Source organism: Ambystoma mexicanum, chromosome 14, assembly GCF_040938575.1.
Source record: "Ambystoma mexicanum isolate Mex_15411 chromosome 14, UKY_AmexF1_1, whole genome shotgun sequence".
In the NCBI taxonomy this organism is placed as follows: Eukaryota; Metazoa; Chordata; class Amphibia; order Caudata; family Ambystomatidae; genus Ambystoma; species Ambystoma mexicanum.
In genome coordinates, this window is record NC_090940.1 from 83,403,299 (window position 1) to 83,420,225 (window position 16,927).

At 48.3% G+C, this 16,927-nt stretch overlaps 1 protein-coding gene across 1 annotated transcript; it reads left to right on the plus strand.

The window, feature by feature from the left end:
• The first annotated feature begins 741 nt into the window (after positions 1-741).
• On the plus strand, positions 742-3,045 carry LOC138527163 (uncharacterized). The gene has a single exon (XM_069638270.1). It carries the CDS (start codon positions 742-744, stop codon positions 3,043-3,045), a length of 2,304 nt encoding a protein of 767 aa, XP_069494371.1.
• Positions 3,046-16,927: the final 13,882 nt, after the last annotated feature.

The following is a 16,927-nucleotide window of genomic DNA, read 5'->3' on the forward strand; positions in this document are numbered from 1 at the left end:
AGAGGGGTATTAACTGGCCATTGATGGTAGCAGGTGCAACATGGTGCGAGAACTGCAGCCCCAGACACGTGTCACCATCAGCAGCCACAGACACGTGTCACCATCAGCAGCCACAGACACGTGTCACCATCAGCAACCCCCGACACGTGTCACCATCAGCAATCCCCGACACGTGTCACCATCAGCAGCCACAGACACGTGTCACCATCAGCATCCCCAGACACGTGTCACCATCAGCAGCCACAGACACATGTCACCATCAGCAGCCACAGACACGTGTCACAATCAGCTGCCCCGACACGTGTCACCATCAGCATCCCCAGACACGTGTCACCATCAGCAACCCCAGACACGTGTCACCTTCAGCAACCCCAGACACGTGTCACCATCAGCAAACCCAGGCACGCGTCACCATCAGCAGCCCCAGACACGCGTCACCATCAGCAGCCCCAGACACGTGTCACCATCAGCAGCCCCAGACACGTATCACCATCAGCATCCCCAGACACGTGTTACCGTCAGCAACCCCAGACACTTGTCACCATCAGCAAACCCAGACACGCATCACCATCAGCAGCCCCAGACACGCGTCACCATCAGCATCCCCAGACACGTGTCACCATCAGCAGCCCCAGACATGTGTCCCCATCAGCATCCCCAGACACGTGTCACCATCAGCAGCCCCAGACACGTGTCACCATCAGCAGCCACAGACACGTGTCACCACCAGCAGCCCCAGACATGTGTCACCACCAGCAGCCACAGACACGTGTCACCATCAGCAGCCCCAGACACACGTCACCATCAGCAGCCCCAGACACGTGTCACCACCAGCAGCCCCAGACACGTGTCACCATCAGCATCCCCCAACACGTGTCACCATCAGCAGCCCCAGACACGTGTCACCATCAGCAGCCACAGACACGTGTCACCATCAGCAGCCCCAGACACGTGTCACCATCAGCAGCCACAGACACGCGACACCATCAGCAGCCACAGACACGTGTCACCACCAGCATCCCCAGACATGTGTCACCACCAGGAGCCACAGACACGTGTCACCATCGGCAGCCCCAGACACGTGTCACCATCAGCAGCCACAGACACGTGTCACCACCAGCAGCCCCAGACATGTGTCACCACCAGCAGCCACAGACACGTGTCACCACCAGCAACCCCCGACACGCGTCACCATCAGCAGCCCCAGACACACGTCACCATCAGCAGCCCCAGACACGTGTCACCACCAGCAACCCCCGACACGCGTCACCATCAGCAATCCCCAACACGTGTCACCATCTGCAGCCACAGACACGTGTCACCATCAGCAGCCACAGACACGTGTCACCATCAGCATCCCCAGACACGTGTCACCATCAGCATCCCCGACACGTGTCACCATCAGCATCCCCAGACACGTGTCACCATCAGCAACCCCGACATGTGTCACCATCAGCAACCCCCGACACGTGTCACCATCAGCAGCCCCCGACACGCGTCACCATCAGCAGTCCCAGACACGCTTCACCATCAGCAAACCTAGATACGCGTCACCATCAGCAGCCCCAGACACGTGTCACCACCAGCAGCCCCAGACACGTGTCACCATCAGCAGCCCCAGACACGTGTCACCATCAGCAGTCCCAGACACGCGTCACCATCAGCAGCCACAGACACCTGTCACCACCAGCAGCCCCAGACATGTGTCACCACCAGGAGCCACAGACACGTGTCACCATCGGCAGCCCCAGACACGTGTCACCATCAGCAGCCCCAGACACGCATCACCATCAGCAGCCCCAGACACATGTCACCATCAGCTACCCCAGACATGTGTCACTATCAGCTACCTCAGACACGTTTCACCATCAGCAGCCCCAGACACATATCACCATCAGCTACCCCAGACACGTGTCACCATCAGCAGCCCCGGACATGCGTCACCATCAGCAGCCCCAGACACGTGTCACCATCAGCATCCCCAGACATGCGTCACCATCAGCATCCCCAGACACGCATCACCATCCCCAGACACGTGTCACCATCAGCAACCCCGACACGTGTAACCATCAGCAACCCCCGACACGTGTCACCATCAGCAGCCCCAGACACATGTCACCATCAGCAGCCACAGACACATGTCACCATCAGCAACCCCAGACACGCGTCACCATCAGCTACCCCGGACACGTGTCACCATCAGCAGCCCCAGACACGCGTCACCATCAGCAGCCCCAGACACGCGTCACCATCAGCAACCCCCGACACGTGTCACCATCAGCAGCCCCAGACACATGTCACCATCAGCAGCCCCAGACACGTGTCACCATCAGCTACCCCAGACACATGTCACCATCAGCAGCCCCAGACACGCGTCACCATCAGCAGCCCCAGACACGTGTCACCATCAGCAACCCCCGACACGTGTCACCATCAGCAGCCCCAGACACATGTCACCATCAGCATCCCCAGACACGTGTCACCATCAGCTACCCCAGACACGTGTCAGAATCAGCATCCCCAGACACGTGTCACCATCAGCAACCCCAGACATGTGTCACCATCAGCAACCCCAGACACGTGTCACCATCAGCAGCCACAGACACATGTCACCATCAGCAGCCCCAGACACGCGTCACCATCAGCAGCCCCAGACACGTGTCACCATCAGCATCCCAGACACACGTCACCATCAGCAGTCACATACACGTGTCACCATCAGCATCCCCAGACACGCGTCACCATCAGCAGCCCCAGATCCGCATCACCATCAGCAACCCCCGACACGTGTCACCATCAGCATTCCCAGACACGTGTCACCATCAGCAACCCCCGACACGTGTCACCATCAGCAGCCCCAGACACGTGTCACCATCAGCAGCCCCAGACACGTGTCACCATCAGCAACCCCAGACATGTATCACCATCAGCAGCCCCAGACACGTGTCACCATCAGCAGCCCCAGACCCGCGTCACCATCAGCAACCCCAGACACGTGTCACCATCAGAAACCCCAGACACGTGTCACCATCAGCAGCCCCCTGACACGTGTCACCATCAGCAACCCCAGACACGTGTCACCATCAGCAACCCCAGACACATGTCACCATCAGCAGCCCCAGACACGTGTTTTGGCCTCGTTGGGTGGGGAAAAGACTGATATGCACCAAAATGCCAGGCAGTTCTCCTCCTAACGAGAGGCGGCCCAACAAGGCCAAAACAACGTGTCTGGGGTTGCTGATGGTACTCTTGTTCAGGGGAGAATTACCTGGCATTTCGGTGCTGGACTGCCCATGTCGGTGGGACAAAGACTGATATGCAAATGGTTATGTCTCCTCTGTGAAAGGTGCAGTGAGTTAAAACGTGGCTCTAGACCCTCCTGAGTGGAAGACATTCCATAGAACAGGTTATTTGACCCATGTGCGTTCTCAGTAGAGGGGCCCCCAAATTCCTTTTCACCTCAACAGACTGCTTTGAAACAACACTGGCAGGGACTTCGAGTGCAGGGTTTGATGGTAAGGCTTGATTAAAGGGAGCTCAAAGAGTTCCCAAGAAGTGGGTTGGGTGGGCAGGGACTGGAACTGGGTGGGAATTGGCATAGGGATTAGCACAGCCATATGCAGTCAGTGGGTGGTAAAAAAAAACAACACCTGCACACTGTGTATCCCTCCTCATATGCAATTTGTCCCATTCTGTAATCTAATGCAAAAGCTCTGGCTTATAGGTGGTGCACGCACCACCTAATAGCCCAAACTAGAGTGTCAGAATACATTAATACAAACATACATATGAAAAATGAGGGAAAAATACTTGTCTGACTAAATCTTTGGGGGAAAAAATCTAAATTAGAGGGAGGGAGAAAATCGGATGGTGAAATATTGGTGTCAGGTAATATTATCCCCACCAATAATTTTGCCATATATATGGTAGTGGGGTAAGGCCATAGGCGATATTATTAGTGGGGATAATTTATGGGGTAAATAGGACCAGGGATTGTGGGGGTATCGCCCGCTCCCTTTTAATAAATATGAGGGTCACGGGGGTGTCCCTCGCAGGTTCCATGGCTTAATATTGACACACAAATATGGTGATATTTTTGTATGGCAATATTTTTGCAGGGATATTAACACATGGAGCCAAAATATTCTAGTGTAGGATGCAAAGGTATTCAAGCAGGCAACGCATATGCTCTAATTATGATTGAAAGGAACATTTCCATGAAAGAAAAGAGAGGGATTCGGAAATGGTCCTGATGCGGGAGTTGAGGATGTGCAGGAAACAGAAGCTAGTGTTGAGCATCTTGTGGACAGGGGGGCAAGGCGGGGGTCAGCAGTGAAGGGAAGAGGCTGCTGATCAAGCATAGAAGACCCCCCAGTGAGTGCCCTGAGTCGTGGGGGCCTGTAACTTGGATGTGAGCTCTGCCTTTTGTGTCCAGGGACCCTCATGTTTTGTGTGGCCTGGCAGCCTGCCTTTGCAAGCAGCTGGAGGGCCGATGTCCATAAATAGTGGTTAAGTATGCTTTGCTCCAAGACGCCCTTTCACACAAATAGATATACATATATCTATAAATGGATTTTCACACAGATATAACAAATACATTATATATTCCAAACCCTCTCTCGCCTCCTCTCTCTGCCCTCTCCTGACCTCTGTTCTACATCTCCTCGTCCTCCCTCTGACTTTGCTAACTTCTTCTCTGAAAAAATGTGTTCTCTTCGTCAAAAGATGATCTGCTCTCCTTCTTACTCCCATTCCCTTCCCTCCTTGCACTCCCCCTCAGCTTGCATGTCTGAATTTTCTCTTATCACTCCATCAGACATTTCTCTCCTCCTATCCAAATCCCACCCTACTGCCGCCCCTTCTGATCCCATCCCTAGCATTCTTATTCCCAAGGTTTACCCCCTACTTATCCCCTATCTAACCTCCTTCTTCAATACTTGTCTTTCTACGGCCACCTTCCCTACTGCCTTCAAGGTTGTCACTATTATCCCTATCCTTAAGAAGCCTTCTGCCAATCCCCTTCTTGCGTCTAACTTTCGCCCAATCTCACTTTTACCTTTCCTCTCTAAACTACTCGAACGCCTTGCCTATTCTCAACTTTTGACCTTTATCTCTAACCTCTCTCTCCTTCCCCCCTCTCAATCTGGCTTCCACCCCAAACACTCCACTGAATCTGCCCTCACCTATGTCCTTAACTCTCTCCTTACCGCTCGCTACGCTAAGCAATCCTCAATCCTCATTCTTCCTGACCTCTCTGCTGCTTTTGATACTGTCGATCACCCCGTACTTCTCAATACTCTTTCCTCCTTTGGCTTCAAAGGCTCGGTCCTTAACTGGCTCTCCTCTTACCTCTCCCACTGCTTTTTTGCCATCTCTTGGGGCGGTCATACCTCCTCCACCTTCCCTCTGAACTACAGCGTTCCCCAAGGACCCGCACTCAGACCCTTCTTATTCTCTCTCTATACTTCACTTCTCGCTCCTCTCATCTCCTCTTTTGGAATTTCTCACCATTTCTACGCTGATGACACTCAGCTGTTCCTCTCCTTCTCTTCCTTCACCCCTGACTTTCATCTCAAAATCTCCTCCTGTCTCACTGCCATTAAAAATTGGATGTCATCGCATTTTCTCTCTCTTAATACTGACAAGACTGAGGTCCTTTTCTTCCCTTCCAACACACTTCCTCCTCCCTCCCCCCTCCTTCCATTCATTTCCCCCATCTGATCTTCCTATTTCCGCTCATGCCCGGAATCTAGGAATCTACTTTGACTCTTCCCTTTCCTTACCACATCTCCATTACTACTCGCTCATATCGCTATCACCTCTTCAATATCCATAAAGTCTGTTCCTCTCTCACTTTCCATGCTACCAAACTCTTAATCTCTTCCCTCATCTTTTCTCGCCTATTCGACTGTTCTTCTCTCTTTTTCAGTCTCCCCTCTTCCCATCTCGCCCCCTTAAATCCCTCTACCACTCTGCCATCCGTACCCTCTGTCTTCTCTCGCCCCATGATTCCATCTCCAATTCACTTTCCAACCTAGGCTGGCTTCCCTTCCACTGCCAACTTAAATTCCACTCCCGTTGTCTCGTTTTTAAATCTCTTCATATCCTTGCCCCCCCTTAGCTCTCCTCTCTTCTCTCCTTCTATGCCCCCTCTAACTCCCTACGCTCTGCTGATCTCTTTTTACTCTCTGTTTCCCCACCTCCTTGTGCCTCTTCTCGTTTCCGCCCCTTCCAGCTCCTTGCCCCCCTACATTGGAATTTCCTTCCTTTCACTATCCGCTCCATGTCCACCTATTCCTCCTTCCGTTCCTCCTTAAAATCACTCCTTCTTCACCCCCCTCCTTGACTTCTCTCCCCTTCCTCCTCGTCTTTCTTCTGTTCCTTTATCTTTCCCTGTCTCCCCTATGATCTCCACCCTTACTTCTACTACTCTCCCTACTCCCCTTTCCCTTTTCTTCTTCCCCTACCTCTCCTCCTCTCTTCCTTCCCAAATGCAAATTGTTCCACATGCTGTTTTTCTGGTTTGATTCATGTATATTTTATTGCTTCTATGTTCCATGTTTGATGTTTTCTTGTTGTTAAACTGTAAATCGCTTTGGAGTAAAGTGCTATATAAACAATAAAAAACAAATACAAATACAAATAGTAGGCATCATGGACCATAAGGTCTCTTTGCCCAGTGGGCACGATGTGTACCAGCTCCTTCCATTCACTGCTTGTTCGTTTGCAAACAGGAAAAATCATGGGGCACTTGGCGGATACTTTGTAATGTATATTTCAAGAGACTGAATGAACAGAGGCGTAGCCAGGATTGTCTAATAAGTGGGGCCTGAGGCTGATGTAGGTGGGCCACCGCAGTGACATTAACATCTGTAAATGCCCGCACAGCGCTGCTGACTGAGCATTTACAGTTGGGCCTTGCCCGCTCAGGCCCTACCCTTTCTACGCCAGAATGAACTGGGCAGGTAATCTCTCCGTGGACTTATAAAGAACTCTGCAAGCTAGGCTGTGGTGTCTGTCAGTCGCAAGGCTAGGATTCTACTGGGCACATAGTAGGAAAGCTTAGCATGTTCGCCTTGAATGGCAAATGCCTTTGTGGGAGCAATCTTTGCCCTCTCTATCCTCACCTGGCAAATTGCACCTGTGTGATAAACCATGCTTTAAACTCGAGGCTTTGAGGCTAGTTTAACAAAAAAAAACCTCTAGGCTTTAGAAAATGCTATTCAGCGCATCAGCAGAGGAGATGGGCATCTTTTGTTTGGAGATGGGTGAACCTGGCAGATCCCGGGCTATCTCGGGCCCAGTGATTGACTCGCTACCGACCTGATTCTCAAGTCGTTGGGCCGGGAGTAAAAAGGCGGCAGCCCACCTGCACACCCTCCATTGTAACCGTAAAACAGACAACAAGGTCTCGCCTAATAGGGGGCCCGCATTATCTGACTTGCATCCTGTCCCACCTCCTACGGGCCTGGAATCTCCTCACCCCTCATGCGCTGCTCAACCGAGGACAGGAAGGGTATACCATGGCAAGGAGGCACTAGGACACCCGGGGGGCTCACGAGGAGCTTTTTACACCTCGCATTGTATAAGCACTTTGGCAGCAGAAGCAGGGTCAAGGTAGACTGTCTTATGATTGCAAACCAGTGGTCGAAGTGGATGGGAACGGTTGGGAGCAGTGCGCCTCTACTTTTTCTTTTTTAAATTAAGTTTTACTGTTCCTATTAAATGGTTTCGTTTTTAAATAAAAGTGTAGGAAGAAGTTGACACTTGCACTTTTAGTGCACTGCACTGAGCGTTCCCTTAAACAGCAGGTGTCTTTGTTTGTGGGTTTGTATTGTGTGTGGGAGGGCAAAATGGGATGAGGTTTGTGGGGAGCAGGGCAGGCCAGCAGGGAACATAGTTCCACTACTTCTTTTCATACAGTTCAACCACTGCTGCAAACTGGAGGGCATTTGTGCCTGAAAGCCACATCTCTTATCTGGCATCACCTGGCCCCTTCGCCTTCCCCTTACGCAACCTTTAAAGGTCCAATGGCACCTTGTTATGTCAGGCAGGGGATTTGACATTTTGCAATCACAACCATTGGAAGGAAAAACATTTTTTTTGCAAAAGTATATAAAACACACTTACAAACCCACTTTTACAAATCTGTAAACACAGGAAATTGCAAGGGAATGTGGTTTAGATACTTTTCTGATTCCATGAAGTAAATCTTTAATTGTTGCAAAATGTTGCATCCACTGCCTGACACAACAAAATGCCATTGTAACAGATTTACATCTGCCAGGTGGAATCTGCCAGCTCTTTCCACATTTTAGGAGCTCTAGCAAATTGATTCTGCCAGGAAAGTCAGACTTAATGAAGAGCGACACTTTCAGGCAGTGATCTGTGTTTAAAGATCAGGCAGAACAAGTGCACACGTGTATCTCAGCTAGAACTGTCTACTAACACACTCCTCAGCTGCCATGTAGATTGGCAGCATGGCAGTCATTGATAACATTGCAGCCAACAGCCTGCTGGGCCTTCTGGGTCTGCCTTTACCTGTAGGTTACCCTGACCTAAATTGTATATGATCTTGTTCCAGGATCTGGAATTAATATGCAAATGTAAATATAGGCTATGCCTGGTTAACAAGGTGGTAACTGGGCTTATACAATTATAAAGGTCGAAACAATTATTAGTCATTTTGTTGTCAGCTTGGTGGGCATAGATCCATTCCTGACAGGGCCTGATATGTATTCTGTTGTCTGTGCTGAGTTTCACCCAAATCAACCATTTGGGTTCCGCAGAGGAAATCCTCCTTTTTATCCCCTGAGAAGACTTGTCACCTTCTCCAGGGGACAGGAAACCCCCCTGCGGGCTTAGCTGGGAACCACTGCTTCAAAGGTGACCCTGACAGTACGATGACCAGCTCCCACCAGGGTGCTGATTACTGGAGGCTCTTTCATGCAGGCAGATAGAGGTGTAGGGAGGAGATAGAGTACCCCAGGAGATAACATTGCAGTGGAAGAAGGGTTACACCATCTCTGGATTCCCTAGGGCTCCCAAACCTCCTGATCTGACAGACCACCCTGGGTATGACATCAGGCGGCAAATGGCTCTTCTTATAGCAGCATGGAATGGCCCTTTGCAGAGCTCTTGGAATGGCCGAATCTGCTGAGTTATTTCGCCCATATAAGGGAGGTGAACTCTCCCCTCAATTGAATCATCATTCGACATCTGAAGAAGGGGTTCAGCTAGAACTAGGCTGGGAGTACAGTCAGCTCTAAGACCTTCTGCCATGGTGGTGAAGGTGGTGACCTCCAGGAAAAGGAAAGTATTTTCCCTGAGGAACATTTGGGGTGATCTGTTGGCTAGACAAGCTGCAGCCGAGACCCTTGGTACCCAGGATTCCGATCACTGGAATTGACAGAACACAGCACATGCTTTCCAAAACCTTCCTGGATGGGAAATGCATAAGAAAGGATTTACCTTCCGCTGGAGACCATGGTCAGGGTCCCCCAGCAACCACAGAACCAAGGGAGTCACCCATAGCTCTCCCGGCATCTCTAAACTGCTTTCATACCAGTTTGGGCACACACAATGCTGTCCAGGTTTCTGCAAGGGAACAAACAGGGTAATTCTTTACCTTGATGCTCCGACTGCCTCACGCATCTCTGAGTTTTGCTTGATGCTGACGCTGAAGCTCTGCTGTCTCTAAATCTGAGTCCGCCAAGCCTTCCAGCATACCTAAATGGACAACAACGGCCTGGTTACCAGCTTCTTTGGACCCCTAATCCCTCGCTACTGCAGTAACATGCCACTGTGTTGAGTTTTGTTGAGCCTGCTCACTGCTGATGGCAAATCTTTGCTCCTCCGCATCTGAGGCTGCTGAGCTTTTCAGTGCCACTGACCTCTTACTGCCTGCCATTTCTCAGTGTCTTCGAACCGCAAGCCATTGCTGATGGCGAATTGCACCATGACATTGGATCCCATTGACGCCAATGTCTGACTCAACCTTGGCTCGGCGCTAAATGTGCCCAGATGCCCATTTGAATGCTGGAAATCCTCTAACGCAAGAATTAAGGTACTGAGAGTGGTTCTCTCCCCCTGCCCTGCTTTAAGAGGCCATACTCACATGCATGACACAACCCCTTACCTTTTTCAGACAATACTTTGTATTGGAATCTGTACTGTAGAATCCTTTGGCCTGGCTATCCCTGTCTTTGAACCCAGAGTGTGGCTTTATTCCAAAGTCTACATTCTCGGGGTTCTCTTGTAAGGTAGGCCCAAAAACCTGATTAGTCAAGAATCAATCGAATGAGCCAATAAAAGTGCACGGGTAGCAAGAAAAACAAATGCTTATTACATGTAGTCTTCGCTGGGAACAATTAGAAAAGCATTCAACGTGTCATTATTAAAAGGTGTTTTTTTATAGGAGTGAGTGACATCACAGCTCTATGAAAGTTGCAATCTACATGTAAATTATTATTCACCTGATTGGACAGTAAATGCTGTCTACATAAATCTATACAATACCTAGCAGTATTGGTCTATCTTATTCATCGTGACCAATCTAATGACCTCTTCTGGGTAATGACCTAACCATCAGGTTATTCATCTTCTCCATTCCTAATTGGTTGATGAACATTGTAACATTTTGCAACATGCAAATCAGTTTCCCATTGGCTGTCCCACCTCGAGTGTTCCATGATGGGTTTCTTCCCTCTTAATTGACCAATCGTTTTGTGAGATGTAGACAGTGTGGCAACACAAATAATGACTTCATTACTTTCTCGTGAGACCCAAATATTGGCACCATCCGACCGTTCTCAGCTTCGTGACTGTACAAATAACAGTTAATATTGCGACTTCTCTTCGGAAAACATCTTTCACCCTTTAGTGCATTTCCTTCCTTTCCCAGGATGGCACTGCATGACTTCATGAGGCCTACTTCTTGGCCCTTTGCTCCAAGATCATGTACACATCTGGAGTGGTCATCTACATGTGGACATGTATGTGTTTGTGTGTGGCCTTTTTTGATTGTATGTATATAGTTGGCTGTGGGGCAGTGGGGTCACTCATTTCCCCACACCCTTTCTTGTTGCCTCTCTTTGACAAAGTACCCTTTTTGCTTGGTACTTGCAGCTTCAATCTAAGTGCCCATTTTCCAGCAGGGGGCAGTGTGTTTCTTCTGCTTATCACCTTCGAGCGGTGCACCTCACAGCACATTACCTCTTTCTCACCAAACCGTAGCCTTCGTCGTGCTAGTTTTAAGTGATGTGTAAGAACATATTTTGTTATATTCTTCACTCATTTAGGTCTTGGGAACCTGCAGCACCTCTGCTTCTAGCCCATCCCTGTGCAGCTGTTGGCATCTGCCCTCCAGTGTCCTGACCTTGTCTCTTGCAGCGTCTGAGACAAGCGTGAATTAAGTGCATCTTACCACTTCTCTGCGGCCAAGTTTTCTAACTACTGTAAAAGACTGCTTTTCTAAATGCATTTTATTTTATAATGGCACAAACTCCAGCTGCTTGATGCTGGCTTGCCAATGTGGATTTCTATATTACTATTTTCTTTGAACGTTGTATATTATACATACGTCTATGTTTCAAAAAAAGGTAGCAGGCGCTCCTCTCCAGAAAGAACATAGCATGATAACCTGTTCTGAGATGAGAGTTTGCAGCACACGCTTTTTGCTCACTGTACCTTTCACAGAGGAGAAATGTCCATATGCATATCAGTCTTTGTCCCGCCCACATGGGCAGTCCAGCACTGAAATGCTATGGGAATTCCTCTCTGAACAAGAGTACCAACAACAACCCCATACATGTGTTTCAGCCTTGTTGGGCCTCATCAGTGAGGTGAAGCTGCGCCTCTCTGAGCACAGTGAGCAGGGAGTCCACGTCTGGTTGCCCCCAGGTAACTCAGGGTGACCAACCTCAAGTTCCTTACAAATATTTCAAAAAAAGGTAGCAGGCACTCCTCTCCAGAATGAACATGGCATGAAAACCTGTTCTGAGGTGAGAGTTTGCAGCACACGCTGATATGCAAATGGGTATTTCCCATCTGTGAAAGGTACAGTGAGCAAAAAGCAGATGGCTGCGAACTCTCAATGTGGTTAACAACCACTGAACGGGTTATCATGCCGTGTTCTTCCGAGAGAGGGGCGCCTGCCAACTTTGTTGAATTGTATTATACGTCTATGAGCAACCTTTCAACTATAGGCAGCGCCATGTGTCTCCTTCCTTTACAGGAGTTTAGCCTGTTTCTAATGTTCTGCGGCATACCGTACACCTCTACACGCTGCGCACTCTCCATAGTCTATATTTCTTCATTGACTGCTCTCAGAAGTTCATCCATCCCTTTGCCAGCTTCACCTTAGGCCTCTGTGTCCTATATACCAGCAAGGTGGCTGGCCTTCTGCGTAGGTCATATCTCCTGCTAGAGAGATTGCCTTAGCTTGTACTTTCTCTCACATTTGGGGCGTTGGACTTGCACCCCAACACTCTCTTACAGGCATGGGCTAGTAGTGTTCTTATTAGTTGCGCATGCTTTTAGTTTGAGCAACGTTGTGCACTTTTGTAGAACCTTGGTTGGATATTTCTTATATTTTGGAGCCCGAGCACTATTGTTGTTTGGATAGTTTCTGTGCCAGCTCACATCCCTACCGGAGAGTGCAGCCGGCCCCCAGACTGCACTATAGCATTCAGGTTGTGTCTGTCTCACCTTTTTGATTGGGATCACTGCTGGTGTGGTAGTAGCGTGCGGATGAGTAGGCACTTTACTCACTACTCATCCCTGTACTCCACCAGAATGCACCCATAGGATGCACAAAAGCTTCTTTCACATTCACACTTTTCAAAGTTGACTGTGGCCCTTTCTTTGTTGCCATTTCATTGTTGACTTCTTTCATCTGATTGAGGGGCTTCCCAAGGCCACTCCTCTGCCCTGACTATGCCTTCCCCACCTTTGTTTGTCCTCTGCACCCCTCCCTCCTTTCTAAGTATATATATATATGTAGCTTATATTTTGGCGATCAAATTGCCACAACCAAACAGTCCACAAGAAAGATTGTGTAGGTGAAACCACTGCGGACTGGTACAAATGCCACCTGACTTCTCATCTCGCACGCACACAAGGGAAACGATTGCTAAGACAAAACAATGTGCCTGTGTGTTTACAATTACATATTAAAATGCTTTCTTTCACAGAAGGAGACTCCATTAAAATGCTAGGGTATCAGGACTTCATCTTGGAGAGGATGCTGATACCGTTCAATGTACAGCCAATAGCAACATCCTTCTAAGGATGCTTAATCCTAGCCTCAGGGCCAAGGGACATTTATGAGTGTTTTGTTAGCAGTGATTCTGTAGTCCATGAGGACATGGTACAGACAACTATCTTGGTTAAAGATGTATATATTTCTCAGTTTGGTTTACAGTGTGATTTGTGTACTTGGCCAGTTATTGCTGTAAAGCACAATGTACATGGCCAAGTGTGTTCTGTGCAGACTGGAGGTAAATTCCACCTTCAACTTATAATTAAAGTGTGTGATGCTGGACAAATCTTGTTATCCCACTATGCCGCATTTGTCAGAATTGGGACACCAGGTATGGGTGGAATGGGAGGGGGGCAGGACATCAAGTATTGGTGTTGTGTGGAGAAGAGAGCCCGAAAGATATGGTAATTGTGTTGACATAAGGTGAGGGCAGGAAGCCAGGTGTAGGGGTTGTGTGGTGTGGGGCAGGACGCCAGGCATGCATTGTGGGGGCGTGGAACGGGAGGGAGGGCACCAGCTATCAGTCTTCTGCTAGCTCATCTCTTGATTGACTCCTACAGCCAGGCAAGAACCCCATAATCGACCCATACCGAAAAAATCCAAATCATGGTGTGGTGTGGTCACAGAGAAATAAGGAGGGGTGAAGGGTAGGGAGGTAAAAGGTAAGTCATATTGAGAAAAAACAAATGAACAAAAACAAATGACAAAAACGCAAAAGCGTTATTAGCAGCTAGGTAATCAAAAGTAAGAAACAATTGCTTTGATGATTAACATTTTTGCCCTTGGCGGCCTTACCTAAATCTCAAGTCAAAAGGTTTCAATTGGGTGAAACACACAGTCATGGGTTAAATCCCCCTATGAGAAATCATATCAAAAATCACAGATTATAGGTATGTTTGGTTGCGAAAGCACATAGCTTTTAAACAGAAAGAATTAGTGTTTATGGAGTATAATTTATTCAACCCAAATATGCGCCAAAAATATATGTGTGCCTATCAGAAAACAAATTTGACTGACACAAATAGGTGTGTAGAGTATAGCGCCCCATTCCGTTCCAACATGCAGAAATGCGTGCAAACAGATACTGAAGTCGCCATGTCAATAGCTGTATACATAAACCTGTGCAATTAGCCACACAGTACGATCTGGGAATTTTAGTTCGTCATTTCACATAACAATAAACCGTAGAGTACACACGAGCGGGCGTGCCGTAGACATTGCTGTGAAACTAAAAGCTGCCGAGCACTTATTAAATCATTTTACAAAGCAGTGGAAAAATTAGAGTAAAACACGAGCGAGCGTGCCGGGAAGCGGCAGAAAATCAGCATCGGATTGCAACCGAGCGCGATAATGCTACAGTGAATTACGGTGCAATCGTCCAATGTGACATGACATAATTATATGCGGAACCTCCCTGATGGAGAGATAGTATAGTGCTAAAGCCTACCTCCTGGTTCGCTGAAGTCTGCTGCCGTCTGGATTGTGCAGAACGCTGCACTGGCACAGTTTACATAGGTTGTCATGGCAACCCGCAGTCCTACTGCCATTTCCATTGAGCCTCATCTAGGAAGTCAGGCAAAAACAAACGAGCACCATTTTTTGGGCTCATAACCGATAATGTTGTTACAGAAACACCCGTGAAGTGATATTTAAGTGGTTTTTCAAGGGCTTATTGGTTGCAATACATTTACAAAATGTTTTGGGTACTTTGTCTCAAAGAAAATTTTTTGAAAATAAATGATGAATTCATAGAAGATTATCAAAAGAAATGGAAACCATACAATTCACAAAAGAGAAAGTACCAAATAAGAGTATCAGGCAGAGAAATGTACACATAACCTATGCTATGTGTTGTCTGATATTAATGTATGTCATTGTACATAATTATGAAAAATATCTTGTTGAGCTACAGGTGTCAGATTTATAAGACATATTTTTGGTAAGAATTGAGAGAAATGTGGATAGTGTGCTTTGTTAATATAAAGTCCTTGTCATACTATATACTACAACAAGCGCAGGGGAATGTGCAAACCATGACAGGGTCATTTCAGCATGCATTTTTCATTACGTTTGACAGCCACGGTTTAAAGCACAGCGCTCACACTTGCATTTCTATCCCCCAAACAGGAATAGGATTTTTTTTTGTTGCCATTTTCCTTTAAGATCCTGTCACCGTAAAATATGCTCCGAGCAGCCACATGGGTGACGGGAGTCAGTCTCTCACGACATGAATGTATGGAAGGGGGCTGACCAGGACATCTTTTGCGCTGCATCATACCCCCAAAGAAATGCGCTGGTCGCTTTTGAGAATAAGGTGACCTGTGTATTTCTAAAAGAAATGCAAATGAAACAAGCCCATAAGGCCCTCTTTTCATTTGTGTTACCTTTTTAGAATCTGACCCTTTTGCCCTGATTCATGGAAAAGTGCATAGAAATCCCACAAATCCCATGCGCCGAGAACATCACTGCGCAAGCCTGCGCGCAGATGTTTTTCTGCGCGCTCCGCATATTCATGGAATTGTTTGGGCAGTAACCGTATACGCAAGTTGTGGCCGGAACGCCCCCGACATGCTCCCACTCAAATCCAAACAGCCAGAACCATCTACCTTTGCGTGCTCTCCCGGCGCATACGTGCACCCTGTAAACAGTGCCTGGGGTCCCTCGCAATCAGGCCTGCACCTCAGGGGCCCTACCCAGGGTCCCCTGCATCTGCCAGCTGCACCCTGACAAAATGCGTATGATTTTTCAGAACTCAGGTAAAACTCGGAAAATCTGCGTGCAAACCCCTGTAATCCGTTCCTGCACCCCGCTACCCTGTGTACGCTCACCCCTAAGTTAGACTGAAACCCCAGCTGCGTACACACACACCCAAATCAGTGAAGCAAGGACCTTAGCACAGGATGTGGGTTCTTACAGCCGGTAGAGCTTCCGACATGGTGTATATAGCCATTAGTCCCACGGGTATGCAAACCAGGTGCTAATACTTATTTTTAAGGGTATTCCCTTAAGAAAAAAGTACAAACAAAGATAGGACATAGAAACTGGATCCCTTTTCTATGTCTATGGTGGTAGCGAAGAGAGGCAGTGCAGTGGAGCAGGCTGCAGAGGACGAGCGGTTGTGGGAGCTGTGGAAGGAAGGGGGAGCCATGTGGATGGGCTTCAAGGTGATGCAATGCGAGCGGAGCAAGTGCGGGACGGGCAGGTGCCAGAACCAGGGATTTACCGAACAGTAAAGCCTGAATTCCTGGCCACCTTATTGGCTCGCACCTCTCTCCTGGGTGCTACTGGTTCCTTAAGCTTACATCCCGTGCAATTTGATTGGCTGTTAGCATATCTCTGATTACAAATAAGTAAATGGAAATTCTTTGCCATTGGATTTATTAATACCAAAGACGATTTTTGGTGATCTGATACAGAGAAATATTGTGCTTGGTGATTGGTACTTAGCAATACTGTGTCTGGTGTGCTGATGATTGTAAATACTGTGTCTAGCGTGCCGACGCCTCTATATACAGTGTCTGGTGTGCTGATACTTTGAAACGATGTGCCTGGTGTGCTTTTGCTTCCAAATACTCTGTCTGGTGTGCTGATGCTTCTAAATACTGCGTCTGGTGTGCCGATGCTTGTAAATACAGTGTCCGGTGTGCTGGTGCGTCTAAATACAGT